At 36.4% G+C, this 19,510-nt stretch overlaps 1 protein-coding gene across 1 annotated transcript in view; it reads right to left on the bottom strand.

The window, feature by feature from the left end:
• The window catches only part of DENND1B (DENN domain containing 1B), a 388,444-nt gene that overhangs the window by 203,828 nt on the left and 165,106 nt on the right, over positions 1-19,510 (bottom strand). Inside the window, exon 4 of the mRNA XM_036754915.1 lies at positions 4,069-4,118. Within this exon, the coding sequence (XP_036610810.1) occupies positions 4,069-4,118 (50 nt within the window). The remainder of the gene's footprint in view (positions 1-4,068; positions 4,119-19,510) is intronic.

Below are 19,510 nucleotides of genomic sequence, written 5' to 3' on the forward strand. Positions count from 1 at the left end.
TGTTGCAAATGTAGAATTAACAGCACTTCACAACAGATTGGCAGGGGTTGGGATGGAATGAGAAGTCAAAGACATCTAGGTTGAGAACCTGAACAAGTGACTGGGAAGATCGTGGTACCCTCAATAGTAACAGAGAAGTCAGGAAGAAGGAAGGTATTTTTTTTCTTTCTTAGGGGGTAGGGTTGGAAAAATAATGAGTTCAGTTTTGAACATATTAAATATAAGGCCTATGGAGCATCCAATTTGAGATGTTCAACAGGCATACAGAGATGTGAGACTGGAATTCAGAAAATAGATTAGGGCTGGACAACTATGAGAATCTTCCACATAAATTTGATGATTAAATCAATAGGAATTCATGAAATCACCAAGCAAGAGAGTATAACAGATGAAAAGAAAAGGGCCCAGGAAAGAGCCCTGTGGGGTGTTCAAATTTATTGGGCATGATCTGGATGAAGATGCAGAAAAAAAGACTGAGAACAAGCTATCAGATAGATAGAAGGAGAACCAGGGGAGAGCAATGCCACAAAAACCTAGAGAGAGTAGAGTAACAAGAAGAGTGTGACTGACAAGTGTCAAAGGATGCAGAGGTGGCAAGCAGAATGAGGATTGAAAAAAGGACATTATATTTGGTAATTAAGAGGTCTTAAGAGAGAACAATTTTAGTTGAGAGATGAGATTGGAAATCAAACTGTAGAATTTTAAAACAAGGGAAGTGGAAGCTGATTGTAAATGAGCCTCTTAAGAAGTTTATTTACAAAAGAATGGAGAAATAAAGGATGAACGCTGGAAGAGATGAACTAATCAAGTGAGTGGTTTTTAGGAATGAGGAGACATGGATTTATGTTTGTAGGAAGCAAGGAATCAGGACACAGGAAGCCCTTACAGATCAGTGAAAGAACAGAAATAAGAGTGGTCAATCTGCTGAAGTAGACAGAACAGAAGGAGATTACTTGTGCTTGCAGTGGGGTTTACCTTGAAAACATGAAGGCCTACTATTCATGTGACACAGGAGGGGACTATACATAAGTAATGTGAGATGAAGGAGTGGGGAAAAGTAGGTATCACTGAATTTTTTCAGTGTAATCAATATTAAGTTTCTCAATTTTTTTAGTGTAATAAGTATCAAGTTTCTCAGTGAAAACATTGGTGGAGGGTGTGGGGACGGTAGGAGCCATGTGAGGTTTGAGGAGAGATGGAAAGTTCTGAAAAAGTCATTCTGGTGAGTGAGATAATGAATTGATTAGGGAGGTGTAAAAACATTACATTGCTACAATGAGGGTCCAGTGAGATTATGTGCATACATGGGTAGTGGATGCAGAAGACAGGGGTGTTCTGAAGCCAACTCAAACTGGCTCATAAGAGCTGAGTGTTAAATTTTTATTAATTTAATGTGAGCATTTGCACCTCTGAAGTTGGCAAATGCTTACAAGTCAGGGACTGATTTATTGTTCTGCTGACTGTCTAGACTTGACAAAGTGATGAAAAATAATAAATACTGATTAAATTCAAAAGTATATGTGTACATTTCCCCCCAAGAGCGTTAGTTGTTAAACATTTGCTAGCACCCTCTTGTGATCAGTACAGTTTAACAATTTTCTGCTTCAATCAGTTGCATGTGAAGAGGAGTGAAAGCAGCCAGTGGTAGGAGTAATCTATGGCTGGGGCATGGTAGAGCAGGATTAACTACTGCATAAAGGGGCAAAGGACTCAAGAGAAGATGATAGTATAAAGCTAAACTGGTTCACTAAGGGGTCAAGATGGGGAAAGGAGGAGAGTGTAGCCTACAGGTGATGGTGTAGGAAAGAACTGAGAGGTAGAAATAGTTTTAGGGGTCATTAAACAGAAAGAAAAATGGAATGATGAAAAATTATCATCAGATAAATACATTCAGAGATCATGATATAACAGGAGAATACTTAGGTGATAATAAGATCAGAGAACTGACCCATCTTTGTATGTAGCTGAAGTAGGGTGAAGGCGTACATCACTGGAAATGAATAATTTGAGAAAATGGGAAGTAAAGCATGTTTGATGGAGTAATAATATATAATGGATGAGTTGGAATGGGATGTTCTGTAAATCGTAGTCACATAATACCACTAGTGTGTGGGCTTTCTGAAAATTCGGGGGCCATTAAAGCAGGTTTATAATTTCCAAAAGCAATCTAGACTGCTCTAATGCTCCTATTTAATTCTGGGACCAATTCATTTAGAAGTGCAAGATTCTGCTCCCTCCTCTTCCTCCTCCCCCCATCGGATGCTTTGTGAATTGATCCGTCAGTGTCCTCAAAAAGATTTTTCCAGTACATATCTCCTCTACATATGCAAATATTCTCCCTCCTTTTTGTTCTTTTTAATGACATTTCAACCTTATTTACAAGCATTGTACCAACAGTCATTTCATTCATCCAAGTCCTTAACTGACCAGTAATTAATCAGTAACCAGTGGAATATTCAATTCCTAGCTGAATAGCCTTCCCTTACATCTAAAAGTGACATTTCATAGTACATGAAGAGTTCAAAGGAATATTGCTTTATTCTTCATTAATATCCCATGATTTGTAGAAAGAAAACTCTCCAATTTTAAAAAGCACAATTCCTTCTTTTGACACAAAAAGTCCTGCAAAAATCTAACTTATTAAAACCAACAACTGGAAATTGTAATTAGCATATTTTCAAAAACCTCTACTGAGTTACTTCGATGTTACTGAAATACAGGTGTCTAAAAATAAACTAAACTCACTTCGTACAGAAAATGAAGTTATGAACAATTTAACCTAATGCATAAGATAAATTATATAATTGTATGCATAATAAGTAGCTATGCTTACTATATCAAAGGTATAATATAGTTGAACTGAAACTGTATTTTATGTCACATAATAAATGCATACATGTGTATAGTGTTATTTGTAAATCTCTTTCTCTCTCTCTCAAATTCTATTGACTACATTCTTGCCACTGGAGGGCAGTAATAGAACCTTACCTGACTCCATATTACAAAACTGAATACCCATGGCACTTGAATTTTGGTTTTGAAGTGCTTAAATGAATTCTAAAAAGGAGTGATATTGCTATTGGTGCAACGGTGCTCCCAAATGGTTTAAGCTTGCATACTATAAGTTTAACCACTGCAAATACCACACAATTTAAGGAATGCTATAGTCTGCTTTTTAAAAGTTATATAAACAACTTCATTAAAGACAATGTATATCCAATTACCATAGCTTCATTTCATTGCTTTTCTCTTTACATTTTTCATGATATTTCTTAAGGAATATGTGCATGGTCAGCAGGAGGACTTTTCCTTCAAACTTCTTAAGAATCCACTGAGTCTCTTAAAGCTAATAACATAAGGATTTGTCAATAATACAGCAAATCTTAAAAACCCAAGTGTCTTAACAATCTATCATCACTTCACTAAAATATAATGCTGATTTCAGAATAACTTGCTAACAATGTATGCAAATCAAAAAGAAACTAACAAATGATCTGATTTTTATATCAGGAACTACAGGACACTCAGAAGAAATTCCAACCTGATAGTTATTCAATACTTCAGCTACTATTTGTTCAGTGAACCACAAACAAGAGAATTTCAAACCTGTTAGATTTTTTTCCCCTAGTACAATGAACTCTTTCCATAAAGCTATTGTTAGTAGACAACTATCTTCAAGCTTTATATTACACAGATGGGGTTTTCAGATAGACACAAGTAAGACAGAAAGTAGGATCTATAGATCTGTATCAAAAGACCTAATTCTAAGGTTTTAATCAAGAGCATATTAAAATGTTTCCACTAGCATTTACATGTTCTGAAGAACAAAGGGGGAAAATGGGAGGAACTGACCAAAAAAACCAAACACTTCCACACCGGTTTGTGAAGGAAGAGAATAAGACAATATTTGATAGTACCTTAATCCATAATACTGATTACTTCATTTAAAAGTTTTGTTAACTAAATACTACATGGTAATGAAAATTGTTTTTTACTGAAATGTGAGGGGAATAGCTTTTAAAACATACTACTATAAGGCAAAAATTACTTCAATTAATTATACTGTACCTTTCAATGTCAAAAGGGAAACAGAATTTTGGCACACTCTGTAGTACTTCCTAAAAATACAAATAAAAACAAATTTTAATCAACCTTTTAAAAATTTTACAATTAACATTTTCTTCTATGATGTCTTCTATAAAAAACAAGTTTAACACATATATATACACATCTATATATAATAATTATACACACACACACACACACACAGATTTCCACACACACACACACACACCCCCCAAGAACTACAGCACAAATTCCTAGCCTAAAATAATTGATTATTAAAAAGGAATTATGTTTGTGCTTTGGCAGATTGCAAAGACAATGCCATGGAAGCCCCAGGAGGGAAAGGCCTGGCCTGAAGGGTATTAACACCCTTCACATCCCCGCTGGGATTCCCTTCAACAAGGCCATATGGATTTTACAAGAAGCACCGCACCATATGGGTAAGCCACGTCTGCTGCTACTTGTACCACAGACTAGCCACAGGGACTTCTGACAGATCCTGGCTCAAAAATATAAATGTTGTTTCAATTAAAATGCAGGCAGAGAAAGGGGAATGAAGTTGGCAGCAGAATGAATTACTGAGAGGTATAACAACTCTACATGTTTCTCAGTCAAATGTTTAAAAAAGATCTTCCACTGGTTTAAAAAAAAGGCATTTACATAGTTAACCCCTTGATAAAGCTTAACAACTAAGTTCTTTACAAATCTCACTCTTAAAAAAGAAGTCATAATGCAGACAATTGAAATAAATAGTACAGTATTTCTATCTTGTGTAATTTTGTTAAAGAAGCTTAGCAACAAATTAAAATGTTTTCATTAAAATGAAGAAAATAGCCACACATTAGCTGAAAACTACAAAAATGAGAATTAAAGATAAGAAAAAACAAGTCCATCAGGCAAATGCAGCAAAATACAAATAATTACCAATAAAGTGGCAATACAAAAAAGAGGAATATTTCCATATTTCCTAACAAAATACCCAAAAATTAATTCATGTTTTAGAGATAAAGATAGTTCAGAGACAGAAAAACATCTCTATCTCTATAATCTTTAAACATCCTTTCAGGACTACATATTAATCTAGAGTAAAGTACTGGGTTTTTAATATTTGTTTCAATAAAGCAAAAAAACAATCTGTGTATAGTGTCCTGAAAACTTATCTATTCCCAACCTCTTTATCAATAAAGTGTGCATTTGGAAAAAAATTACAAAAATGAGGATCAACTGAAGTGTTCTGATGTACAAAATGCAGTTTATTTTAAGAGACTATTTCAAGATATTACCATAAAGTTACCCATTATTAAGTTACAATTCTAGTACCACGGGAATTTGTATCAACATATTTAACTTACTAAGACAGAAAGAATAAGCCAAAGTAAAAGACAATATGCCATCTTCATAGCAGGACACTGTCTTGATTGTGAAAATCCCTTTATGAGAGGGACAAAGACAAAAAATATCCTCAGAGGACCCTGCTAGCAGTTTTGCCATGGATATAACAGTGTAAATAATCAAAACAAACAAAACTTGTACAAAAATTGCTACTGTAGTAAAATATTAATAAAGTTATATCAAAGAAGATTTCATTCAATCACTTGTTATTCCTCTACTTATGCTAAACAAAATGAAAATGAAATTTTTCATTTTGCTAATCATTCTTATTTATAGATTATTTAATGCAGTAACTACAAAAGTCATGTTTATCATATTGGGAAGATTTAACTAGAGGTGAACATTATACACTATGTATTCAATATTGAGTTATGAAACACATTTTTAAAACCCATGGGTGCCTAAAATCCTACACTTTAATAGAAATATGTACAAATTATAATACCTCATGTATCAGTTTTGAAACTCAAATAAACTCTATTGCTTCTCCATTCATTACTCAAATTCCCACCCCTCCCCCTTTTTATCTTCGTCCCAACTAACACACATGCACATAACTTCTGCGAAACAGCCTCAGCTCGCTTCCCAACTGGCAGGAGCATCCCTCAGGGGACAAGTCTTTAAACCTCCGCACTCTTTAAAATTCAACCAGCCAGCAGGTCTATAGACTGGTGTATAAACAGTATAGACAAAAAAATCCTCCCTCAGCTTATGTCAGTGACAAAGCAGCTCAGCAGTTGATTGTTTCTCCCTTGACAGTGTAAGCTGGGTTTACACAGATCAATAGCTGGAAGTCCTACCTAGCTCCTAGGGCTCAGTTTTCTTCCTTAATTACAGGTACAATTCAAACTGAAATATTTTTTAAGGCAGGAGATGAGGCATTTAAAATTTCTTTTTGGATTATGTCCTTTCAGTAGCAATAGTTAATTGAAAATAGAATATGCAAATGTATAAGAAAGCATTGACAGAGGCATAAAATTGGCATTTAGATATAATATGCTTTGAAACAATCCCCTTATCATACTAGCTTGTCTTTCATAAACCAAAGTTATAATTTAAACTATATATTCTTTAGCAAGCACCAATTTCCCTTTAGTCTATTTGTGGATGAACAGTTCATGTAAATCACAATAAATAAGGTTTATTTATTCTGAATCTTCTAACCATTTGGTCATTATGTCATTTTTCCTAAACATCTCAATTTTTCCACAAAAATTTATGAGTCAAGACTAAATATTATCTACTTGCTGAAAAAAGCAACATAAAGAAAAATTGAAAGCCAAACAGAAAATTGTGAATAACAATAGCTTATAAATACTTTTTACAAAATGACCAAAAACTTTTCTCTACAAAGTGTATCTCCAACGAGAGAGAGAGAGAGAGAGACAGACAGACAGAGAGACAGAGAGAGACAGAGAGAGAGAGAGAGAGAGCACCAGCGCGCACACACGCACTTTAAGTAATAATTTGAGGATACACATAGATTGGACGGGGCCTACAACAAAGCTCAGAGGAACACACACGCTAGGTCATGAGAGATGAATAATCAAACATAAAATAAGACTAAGGAAAAGCAGGGAGGTAGAAAGACATCCAGGAAACCAACGTTCCAGAAATCTTGGTAGGAGAGAATGACCACAGCAACAACTGAAAAAACTTCAAATACTATTTTCTGAGTCTTCAACTTTCTCACCTATCAGATTTAATGATTAACGGCTCGCTGACACCCAAGAATAATATTTTCATTAGACGAGAAAACATTTTAAAGTAAAATTTCCAAAAATGAACCAAAAGTTGTAGCAAGAAAATTCATGTCAAAAATTGAATTTGTAATTATTCTTTTTACATTTTTATTAAATTCCACAATTTCACAAAGGATACTTGACAAAATGTGATATATATTTATGCATGTGTATATAATACCTTCCCCCATAAATACATTTCTTAATAGAGAACAGAGAGGTTCTTCATCAATTTACCTCTATAATCTACTTTTGTTTCTAGTTTTTGCTGCTACAAAAAAAATGTTGCTATAAATATTTTGGTGCATTAGTATATATTTTATTGTTGTCAAGAACCTCCTTGGGGTATAGGTCCAATAGTGGAATCTAGGATTCCACTACTGACAGTGGAATTGACATATCAGCCATTTTATTTGCAAAACTTCAAACTGCTTTCCAGAATATCTGTACTAATTCATAGCTCCACCAACAATGTATTAGTGTGCATGTTTTTCTGTAATTCTTTCCAGCATTAACTATATCTTATCTTTTGTTATCTTTGGCAATTTGCTGGTTGTGAGGTGAAACCTCAGAGTTCATTTCTCTTATTATAAATGATTTGGATTTTGCTTTCATAGGGTAGTAAATCATTTGTAATTCTTATTTTGAGAAGTGTTTGTTTGTAGCCTTTGTCTGATCATTATTATTACCAATAAAAGAATTACCAATAATCTATACAAATGGAAGGCATCTTTGATAATTGTACTAGAGGAAAATTGACAGAAGAAAAACAAGTGAAAATCCACAAAAGACTTCAGCTTTTTTATCACACAATTAACTGAAAGATATTGATCATACCAGATCCCAGAAAAGACAAAGAGAGCTGACAGAATTCTCAGAGACCATAAATTCCTATGCTTCATTTTATAAGATGAAGAAATTGAAATGCAGGTAGTATGTGCTAGTGATGGGATTTGAACATGGGTCCTTTGCCTCTAAAACCAGTGTTCTTTCTACTATAACTGACTGCTTCACCCCTAAAGTGCTAATTATGTATTGGCTACAAAAAAAGCATCTGATTCATAAGGAAATGTCACATTAAAAGCACTCTTCCAACAAGGAATCTCTCATATATATTTCGAAGCTAACCAATTTTTTTTTAAATATACAACATGAAAGATAGTGTGATAACCACAGCATTATCAATATGAAGCTGGGCAGAGAAGAGGTCATGTATTTGTCAGTGTCACACAAAATCCAGCACAGAGTCCAGTTGAAAAGGAACTTCCTATAAATGAAGAGGTTTTCCAAATTCTCCTAACTGTAGCTAAAACAGTACTGATTTCATCAAGCCCCAGAGCACTGTCGAGCCTCCTAGTTGAGATCCATAATCACTCAAAATAATTTAGTCTAAAGTATCCACAGGGATATCCACAAGTGTTCATATTGTGAACAGACATGGCAAACAGAAAATAAGCTGAGTAAGAAATAATACCTAACATTTATATAGTGTTTATTATATGTCAGGTACTATGACAAGTGCTTTATAATTATTATCTCATCTGATCCTGACAACATTGGGAGGTAGGTGCTAGTGTTAACATTTCTATTCTACAGTTGAAGAAACTGAAGCAGAAGTTAAATGATTTGCCCAGGGTCACACAATAAGTGTCTGAAGTCATAAATGCCCTTACTTGAACAAAAGGAGGGCAGAGTAGGATTTTGAGAAATCATTTAAAGTTCTTTTACTAACTGATGCTTTCCTCTGAGATTCTGATACATCTTTTTAACACTAACATTCTTTTAGTGATGTATGGCAGTGAACTATACAACAAATCGACACAAGATGCTGTACTATGTTCCAGGCACTGTGCAAAGCGCTAGGGATACAAAGAAAGGTAAAAAACACTTCCAGTCCTCAAGGAGCTCACAGTCTAATGGGAAAGACAACATCATGCAAACTACTATGCACAAACAAGATATGCAAAGGATAAATTAGACACAACCTAAAAATGTAGGAACTAAGATTAAGAAGGACTAGAAAAGGCTTCCTACAGAAAGTGGGACTATAGCCAAGACCTGAAGGAAGCCAGGAGGTAGAGATGAGACAGAGAATTCTGGGCATGGGGAAAGCCAGTGAAAACAGTAAAATGGAACATGGTGGCTATAAGGAGACTGTAAAATATTTCAAAGAAAGAACTATACAGAAGAAGCAGGGGAAAGGATGGAATGTAATAAATGTACAATGGAAGAAGATTGGATCGACACCTATCAAGTAGGAAGAATAAGGAATGAAAAGTCTCTGACTCCCTTGGCATCTCCTCAATGTCAAAAGACCAGACAGCCCTGAAAAAAGTCAAATAGATCCTCTGTTATGAACTTTGGGAGAAGATGAAAAAGTCACATGAGATGAGCCAGTTCAGAAATATTATAATCTGTATTGCTGAGGGGAACTGATAAGATCGTAGATCCACTGGAAAACTAGACTTAAAATTGCATCATCCTGATTTAAATCTTTTTTCCTTTCTATATAAGGAATAACTGACAATCATAATAATTACCTGTTTTTCTTGTTAACAATATTATGTACCAAATGTTAAGTGAGAAGATCAGTAAAAGAAAGCCAAACTCTGAGTAACTGAAAATACCAACAAGGACTCCTGAATAAAGATAACAAAGTCCTTAGTAGAGGGGAGGAGGACTCTGGGCAAAAGGTTGCCTGGTCATAACTGTGCTCAAAAATTGACTACAATTTTAGAAATGGTCAAAATATTGGTTGTTTTTGCTTTGTTACAAGGTAGAGTTGGAAATCTAGGGAATGACAAGAACAAGCTGAGTATTATATGAAAATGACTATCATGTAATAACAATAAAACTTACAGAAGTAAAAAGAATATATGTACCAGAGAGGCATTACAGCTAGGAGCAAGAATTAACACTTGCTTTCTAATAACAGTATCAGCATAATATCGTAGATTGAATACAAGACCTGAAGTCTTGAAAACAGTTACAAATCCAACCATGGCATTTACTGGCTGGGTGACCATGAGTAAGTAATTTAAATCTCTGAGCTTCAGTTTCCTCATCTGTGAAATGGGAATAATGACCTGTAATAATTACTTAATGTAGATAAAGCATTTTTAAACATAAAAATGTCTTATAAGTGCAAAATTTTATTCTAAACAACTAACTCCCTTTCATCTATTATGTGTTGTCTTCCCTCTTTAAAAAATAAGCTCCTTCGGGAGTCTCCTATCTTTCTTTTTGCTTTTATTTGTAGCACTTAGTCAACAGTCAGTACATAAACATTGAGAACCTACCACTTGCCAGGTACTGTACTAAATACTAGGGACACAAAAAAGAGGCAAAAGATAGTCCTTGACCTCAAGGAAGTCACAATCTAATGGGAGAGGACAATTAACAAATACACACACAAACACACATATATATTCACATATATATATATATATATATATATACACACACACACACACACACACACACACATATATGCATATGTATATATGTATGTATATACAGACACATATATAATAAGCTATATACAAGATGAATAGGAATTTTAAAGTGGGCAGGCACTAGAATTAAGAGAGGTTAAAATCTTCCTATATAATATGGGATTTCAGTGAGGCCTTAAAGGAAAGGGAATTCAGTCAGCAGAGATGAGGACAGAGAACATTCCAGGTATGGAACATGATCAGAGAAAATACCCAGAAACAAGAAATGCAGTATACAGTTCAAGGAATAGGAAGGAGGCCAGTTTCACTAGATCAAAGAAGCAGGTTCTAAGATATAAATAGACTGGAAAGATGGGAGGGTCCTAAGTTACAAAGGGCTTCGACTGTCAAAGGATTTTGATTCTAGAGGCAAAAAGAACCAATGGAGTTTACTCAATGGTGGTTGGGGGGGGGGGGGGGTCTGGTCAGACCTGCACTTTAGGATAATCATTAGCAGTTAAAGGGAGGATGAACCTACCTAGCGGCAGGCTACCGCAATAGACCAGGCATGAGTTAATGAGGGCCTATGACAGAGTGATGGCAGTGTCTGAGGACAAAAGAGAGGATAAACACTCCAAAGGTAAAATCAAAAGGCATCACTAATAGATTACATAAGAGGGATGAGGGTATAGAGTTGAAGATGTCACCTAGGTTAGTTGCAAGCCTGAGAGATTAAAAAAGGTGGTATTGCCCTCAACAGTAATAAAGAAATTAGGATGGAGGTGGGGGGAATAAAAAAAGGAAAAAATTAGCAGCTCAGTTTTGGACATGCTGAGTCTAAATGTCTACTACACCCAGTCTGAAATGTCTGAGAGGAAGTTAGAGATGTAAGACTGAAGGTAATCAGAGAACTTAGGGCAGGATAGGTAGATTGGAGAATCATCAGCCTAGAGATGATAACTAAATCCACGAAAGCTGAGATTATGAAGTGAGGTAATAAAGAGGGAGAAGAGAAGAGGCCCAGCAAAGAATTCTATGGGATACCCATATCACTTAGAGGAAGTGACAGGGATAAAAATCCACCAAAGGAGATTGAGAATGATTGGTCCGTAGGAGGTCCACACAGAAGGAGAACCAGGAAGAGAGTGATATCCTGAAAACCTAGAGAGAAGAGAGTGTCAAGGAGAAGAGAGTACTCAACAATGTCAAAGTTAGCAGAGAGGTCAAGGAGAATGTGGGCTGAGAAAAAGCTTTTGGACTGGGCAATTAAGAGATCATTGGTAATTTTAAAGGAAGTAGTTTTGATGGAATGAAGAAGGTACTGGTTATAGATGTCCTTTTCTAGGCATTTAGCTACAAAGGGCAGAAGAGATATAAGATGATAATTAGCAAGGATGAAAGGATAAAGTGAGGGTATTTTGAAGATGGAAAGACATGAGCTTATTTGTAGGCAGTAGGGAAGGAGCTAGTATATAGGGAGAGATTGAAAATAAGTGATAAAGAGGGAACAGGGAGGCAGTTGTTGGAGGAGACAGGATGAAATGGTATCATTTGTGTAGGTAGAAGAGATAGCCTTGGTAAGAAGTATACTTCATGTGAGAGAGTGGTGAAGGAGGAAATAGTGGCAAAGGGCATATGAGTGACATGAGATAAGGGAGAGGAGAGAAGGAGCTCAAAGAGAATGGCCTCAATTTTTTTTATAAAAATATGAGTCAAGGTACTCAGCTGAGAAAGTAGGAGTATAGGGAGCCATGGGAGGTTTCCTTCCTCATTTGAGGAGGAACCAAATAGTCTGGAAGAGCCACTGTAGAGAGAGGGATAGTGAGTTCATAAGGGAGGTAAAGTAAGATTGCCTAGCAGCAGTGAGGGCCAAGTTGAGGTTGTGTAAAAGCAATTTGTAGTGGCCCAATAAGAATGGCTGCGTGATTTTCTCCACTTTCGTTCAACTATATACATATAAGAGTGATAGCAGCAGATGGTAGGAGTCACATAAGGCTGAGGCTTGGCAGGACACAAACAGCAATATGATAATGGGGCTAGGTATTCAAGAAAAGAGACACTATAGAGCTGAACTGATTTGCCAAGAGGTCAATATAGCAAAAAGAAGAGAAAATGGCTAGTGCAAAGGTGTTGGCCTGAGAAAGAACTGAGGGGTCAAGGGAATGAAGGTGATGGTGTTAACAGAGCAGGGTTTGGGGGCAGCTAGGTGGCGCAGTGAGTCAGCCCCTAGGGTCAAGAGGACCTGAGTTCAAATTCAGCCTCAGACACTTGACACACTTACTACCTGTGTGACCTTGGGCAAATCACTTAACCCCAACTGCCCTGCCTTTCTCCCTCCAAAAAAAAAAAAAGAATTTAAAAAAATAGCAGGGTTTGATAAGGAAGGCAGAGGGAGAAGTAGAAATAAATTATGGTTGGATAATAGCTGAATGAGGATAATTCACAACACTTAAACCTAGAGGTGGTACATTTGTGGGGGATGGCAAGATAAAGGGTATCATTGTCTTAGTGTGTGGCTGAGGTGAGGTAGAGGAGTAGCTCTTGGGAAATGAGTAGGTTTGAGGAGAGTGGTTAGGATGTTTGAGGAATAGTCAATATGGATGGATGTTCAAGTCCCCAAGAAGTTGTAGAGAGTGGACAAAGTTTTTCTTTCAAAGTTTAGCTTGAATGCTACCATCTATGTAAAGATTTTCCTGATGTTAACAGCAGCTGTTACCCCTATACCCTATTACCCTATTCCCCTCAATTACCCTGCATTAACTTTGCATATGCTTATATGTGTACATGTTGTTTCCACAAAAGAATGAAGTCCTTTAGGGCAAGGACTATTTAATTTATGACTGTACTCCCAGCAAAAGTATAAAGAGCTTAATAAAAGCTTGTTGATTAGTTCCTCATCCATTTTTTTATTCAGAGAAAACTAGGAAAATGTGTAAAATGAGGCAGAATAAATAATCAGAGACAGAATAATTTGGACTCTGTCCAAAATAATGTAAAGGAAAACAATTTTGAAACTTCAGAATTCTGATCATATCAGGTGACTAATCACAACCAAAACATTCACGATGAAGTATGCCTCTTGCTTCTCCACAGAGAGCTAATGAACTAAATGAAAGGATTGAAAAATACACTTTCGGGTACATGAAACAAGTGGGTTTCCTTTGCCTGGCTGTATTTGTTCATTACAAATGGGTTAGACAAGCTTCAACAAAGAGGGTAAGTTAGTACAGAACGAGAAACAAATTATCAAAGTAAATGTATCAATTGATTTTGCTTGGGTATATTTCTACAGAGAGTACAAGTTAGTGTAATTAATAAGTAAATTTTTAAAAAATACACAGAAGGAAAAAAGTTCTGGAAACATTTATGAGAGTTAGTCACTACATAGTCACTACATAATACATATATATATATAATATATATATATATTATATATAGAGAGAGAGAGAGAATGAGAGAGATCCATACACATAACATATACTTTTAAAAAACAAAGTATGCATAACTAAAGTTCGTTTTCATATGTAATCCTCTTTTTTGTTCTCTTTATATTAATAAATGTTTGTGCTTGTTATTAAGTTCATAATTATAGAAAAAAATTAGAAGAGAGGTGTACTTCCATGCAATTAAGAGGTACATGAGTAGGATTTTAGTGGTTTCCATAACTACATAGAAATTCTCTTCTAGCTTAAATAATTCTGTACTTCTTTGAGAAAGTGTTTAGGGGAAAATTTAGTTGAGATTCTGTTTGTGTATGGCCAATAACCCCAGCACACAGGTGGGCTACTAGTACAGGTTCTTTGATCTGCTTTTCTTTTTTTTTTTTTCATTCTTTTTATTTATTTTTTTTAACGCAATTTATTTATTTAACATATTTGGTTTTCAGCATTGATTTTGACAACATTTTGAATTACGAATTTTCTCCCCATTTCTACCCTCCCCCCCCCACTCCAAGATGGCTTATATTCTGGTTGCCCTGTTCCCCAGTCAGCCCTCACCTCTATCACCCCCCTCCCCTCTCATCCCTTTTTCCCTTCCTTTCTTGTAGGGCAAGATAAATTTCTACACCCCATTGCCTGTGTATCTTATTTTTTAGTTGCATATAAACATTTTTTTTGTTTTTGAACATCTGATTTTAAAACTTTGAGTTCCAAATTCTCTTCCCTCTTCCCTTCCTACCCACCCTCCCTAAGAAGTTGAGCAATTCAACCTAGGCCACACATGTATTGTTATGTATAACCCTTCCACAATACTCATGTTGTGAAAGGCTAACTACATTTTGCTCCTTCCCAACCCATCCCGCTTTATTGAATTTTCTCCCTTGACCCTGTCCCCTTTCCAAAGTGTTTGTTTTGATTACCTCCACCCCCATCTGCCCTCCCCTCCATCATCCCCCCGCCTTTTATTTTATTTTTATTTTTTTTTTATCTTCCTCCCTCTTCTTTCCTGTGGGGTAAGATACCCAACTGAGTATGTATGGTATTCCCCCTCAGGCCAAATCTGATGAGAGCAAGGTTCACTCATGCCCCCCTCACCTGCCCTCTCCCCTCCTCCCATAGAACTGCTTCCTCTTGCCACCTTTATGCGAGATAATCCACCCCATTCTATCTCTCCCTATCTCCCTCTCTCAGTATGTTACTCTCTCATCCCTTAATTTCATTTTATTTCTTTTAGATATCTTCCCTTCATCTTCAACTCACCCTGTGTCTGCTCTCTCTCTTTTACATATATATATAAACATATATATATATACACATACATACATACACATACATACATATACACATAGATATATACATACATACACATTCACTTATATATATACATAAACATATATATACATAAACATATATATATATATATATATATATATATATATATGCATATTCCCTTCAACTATCCTAATACTGAGGTCTCATGAATCATACTCATCATCTTTCCATGTAGGAATGTAAACAAAACAGTTCAACTTTAGTAAGTTCCTTGCAATTTCCGTTTCTTGATTACCTTTTCATGCTTCTCTTGATTCTTGTGTTTGAAAGTCAAATTTTCTATTCAGTTCTGGTCTTTTCACTGAGAAAGCTTGAAAGTCCTCTATTTTATTGAAAATCCATATTTTGCCTTGGAACATGATACTCAGTTTTGCTGGGTAGGTGATTCTAGGTTTTAATCCTAGCTCCATTGACCTCCGGAATATCGCATTCCAAGCCCTTCGATCTCTTAATGTAGAAGCTGCCAGATCTTGGGTTATTCTGATTGGGTTTCCACAATACTCAAATTGTTTCTTTCTGGCTGCTTGCAGTATTTTCTCCTTGATCTGGGAGCTCTGGAATTTGGCAACAATATTCCTAGGAGATTTCTTTTGGGGATCTATTTGAGGAGGCGATCAATGGATTCTTTCAATTTCTATTTTGCCCTGTGGCTCTAGAATATCAGGGCAGTACTCCTTGATAATTTCCTGAAAGATGGTATCTAGGCTCTTTTTTTGATCATGACTTTCAGGTAGTCCAATAATTTTTAAATTATCTCTCCTGGATCTATTTTCCAGGTCAGTGGTTTTTCCAAGGAGATATTTCACATTCTCTTGCATTTTTTCATTCCTCTGGTTCTGTTTTATAATATCCTGATTTCTCATAAAGTCACTAGCTTCTACTTGCTCCAATCTAATTTTTAAAGTAGTATTTTCTTCAGTGGTCTTTTGGACCTCCTTTTCCATTTGGCTAATTCTGCCTTTCAAGGCATTCTTCTCCTCATTGGCTTTTTGGAGCTCTTTTGCCATTTGAGTTAGTCTGTTTTTTAAGGTGTTGTTTTCTTCAGTGTATTTTTCAGTATTTTTTTGGGTCTCCTTTAGCAAATCATTGACTTGTTTTTCATGGTTTTCTCGCATCCTTCTCATTTCTCTTCCCAATTTTTCCTCTACTTCTCTGACTTGTTTTTCCAAATCCTTTTTGAGTTCTTCTATGGCCTGGGGCCAGTTCATGTTTTTTTTGGAGGCTTTTGTTGTAGGCTCTATGACTTTGTTGTCTTCTTTAGGCTGTATGTTTTGGTCTTCTTTGTCACCAAAGAAAGAATCCAAAGTCTGAGACTGAATCTGGGCGCGTTTTCGCTGCCTGGCCATATTCCCAAGCAACTAACTTGACCCTTGAGTTTTTCAGTGGGGTATGACTGCTTGTAGACTAACGAGTTCTATGTTCTACGTTTGGGGGGGAGGTGCCAGCTCTGTCAGAGCCGCACTCCTCCTTCCCCGAGGACCCCCAGTCCAGACTGGGCATAGATCTTCAGCAGGCTATTGCACTCCTGCTCTGATCCGCCACTTAATTCCTCCCACCAGGTGGGCCTGGAGCCGGAAGCAACAGCAGCTGTAGCTGCCCCACCTCCGCTGCCCCCGGGGCTGGAAGCCGAACCGCGAACTCCTTCCACTCCTGCAGCTTTTCCCACTAACCTTCTCCGCAGTCTTTGGTGTTTGTGGGTCGAGGAGTCTGGTAACCGCCGCAGCTCACATATTCAGGGCGCTAGGGCCCCCTCCGCCTGGCTTCTGGTCTGGATCGTCCACGCCGCTCAGGCTGGGCTCTGCTCCACTCCCTTCCCAGCTCCCAGCTCCCAGCTCCGTGTGGAATAGACCTCACCCAGAGACCATCCAGGCTGTCCTGGGCTGGAACCCTGCTTCCCTCTGCTGTTCTGTGGGTTCTGCCGTTCTAGAATTGGTTCAGAGCCATTTTTATAGGTTTTTGGAGGGACTCCGGTACGGAGCTCACTCTAGTCCGTGCTTACCAGCCGCCATCTTGGCTCCGCCCCTGATCTGCTTTTCTAAGGAAAGTAACTTTAAGGAGTCAACAATTTCACTTTAATTAAACATACATATATATCATTCACTTAGCTCAGGCGGAAAAGCCAGCACCCTGAACTTCAGAGAGAATACAAACAGAAATTACAAGCATACATTATATAAACAGAGCAAATAAACCCACATCAGTAGACAGGCTTCTAACAGTCTAACTATAGCAATACATACAGTTACCAGAGAGAGAAAGAAGCACCAATATCTGGGTTTTTCAGGGTTGGAGGGGGGGAGGGTGCGGCGCCAGTGGCTACTACCCAGAGTCTCTCTAGACAAGTCACATGGATTCTTTTCCCATGAGTAAGCCCCCAAAACTGTCAACCTCAGATCATACATACACTTCTCAGGGCCTGGGGCTTAGTACCTACTTAGCAAAAGGGTAAGGGGCCTAGGGCCTGGGGCCTAGGGCTTTCTTGTTTCTTAAGCAGGTCAAAGACTTGATTGAATATAAGACTCCCAACTGAAACCAAGGCAAGACTCATCAAACTCACTTGATGACCTCAGCACTGACAAGCATTCCAGAACAAAAGACAACAAAAAGTCCCACTTTGCTGGCCATTACATTTAAAAGGCAAGACTGATCAAAGGTATTTGACTGCCTTAGTGCTGAGAAGCACTTCTAAAGAGAAAACAAAGGCAAAAAGTCCCACCCTGCTTGCCATCACAGAGTCTAACATATTTAGGAAGCAAGTCACAATTCTCTATTTTAAACTACGGGGAAAACATTGTCCTGAGTCAGAAAGCCTTGATACAAATCCGAGAGCTCTTATACTTAATAGCCAAGGGACTTTGGACAAGTTGCTTAACTATTATGAGACCTATTCTTCTCATTTGCATAAAGTTGACAATTGTTCTTATACTCCATATCTCATAGAGTTATTGCTAGGAAAGCTATTTGTACACTATAAAATTACAAAATTTAAAGAAAACTAGAAGTCTCAACTATTGTAGGTACCAAATACCAATATAAATCCAAAGCATAAAACTTAGGTAACTCTAAGTCATAATAACTCTCCAGGAACAACAAGCATTTTTATGTACTGTGTTGTTGAGCGCAGTCTTCCATAGTAGGAAGGCATATAGAAATAAATAATAAAAATAATAAATTAAAAAATAGAAATTTGAGCCTTTGGTCCAACAACTTAGATTCTGCTTCCAAACAAGATAATAAAATGAGCCAATGAAGGGTAATAGCAAAAAAAAAAAAAGAAGAAGAAGAAGAAAGAAAATTTTATTTCAGAAATAATATAAATTTGCATGTTGTTTTACAATTTTAAAAGTGTTTTCCACATAATGAGGAATTTAAAGCCAGTATTTTATCACCCCAAAATTAAAGAAGAGGAAACTGAAGCTCAGACAGGAAAAATAACACACTATGAGAGTCAGATCTTAAACCCAGATACATTCATTCTAAATGTAGTCCTATTTCTACTCTATTATAAAACCATAATCTTCAAAAAGTCTAATTTTAGTATATCATAAAGTATCATCTTAAAACAAAATGGCTTTTTGCAGTGACTGCGACTAAAGATTATTTAATATACTTTTTTGACACTAGTGGCAAAGAAAAATGAGAAACACTTTTATGTTCCATAACCCATAATGCAAGTGGCATTTCTATATATCTTAACCAAAGAAATACAATGCATTTTCCTTTATTTCTATAAAATCATTAAAAAAAAAGGCCCATTATAATCAAGCACTATGTTAAATCAAAAGGCTTGTTTTATTTTGTTTTCAAAGCTATCTGATACAGGTTTCTCAGAATGTTTTCCTAATTTTAAGATAGATGCTTATCAAAGAGCCAAATTAAAGTAATAAAACTATAATAAACACAAGGGAAGAAAACATATTAGTATCTTCCATTCTGTGAGTATCTCATAGGCGTGGTTAAGCTTTTTCCATATGCAAGAGAGCATTAAATACTAAATTCTTTTGTAACTTGTGATATATCAGTAGTTACTTTACTTACTAATTGCTATAACAACTGTAAGGGAGAAGAATCAACCACCCTTAAACCATAAGGAAATATCAATCTA

This window comes from Trichosurus vulpecula, chromosome 4 (assembly GCF_011100635.1).
Source record: "Trichosurus vulpecula isolate mTriVul1 chromosome 4, mTriVul1.pri, whole genome shotgun sequence".
Taxonomy (NCBI): domain Eukaryota; kingdom Metazoa; phylum Chordata; class Mammalia; order Diprotodontia; family Phalangeridae; genus Trichosurus; species Trichosurus vulpecula.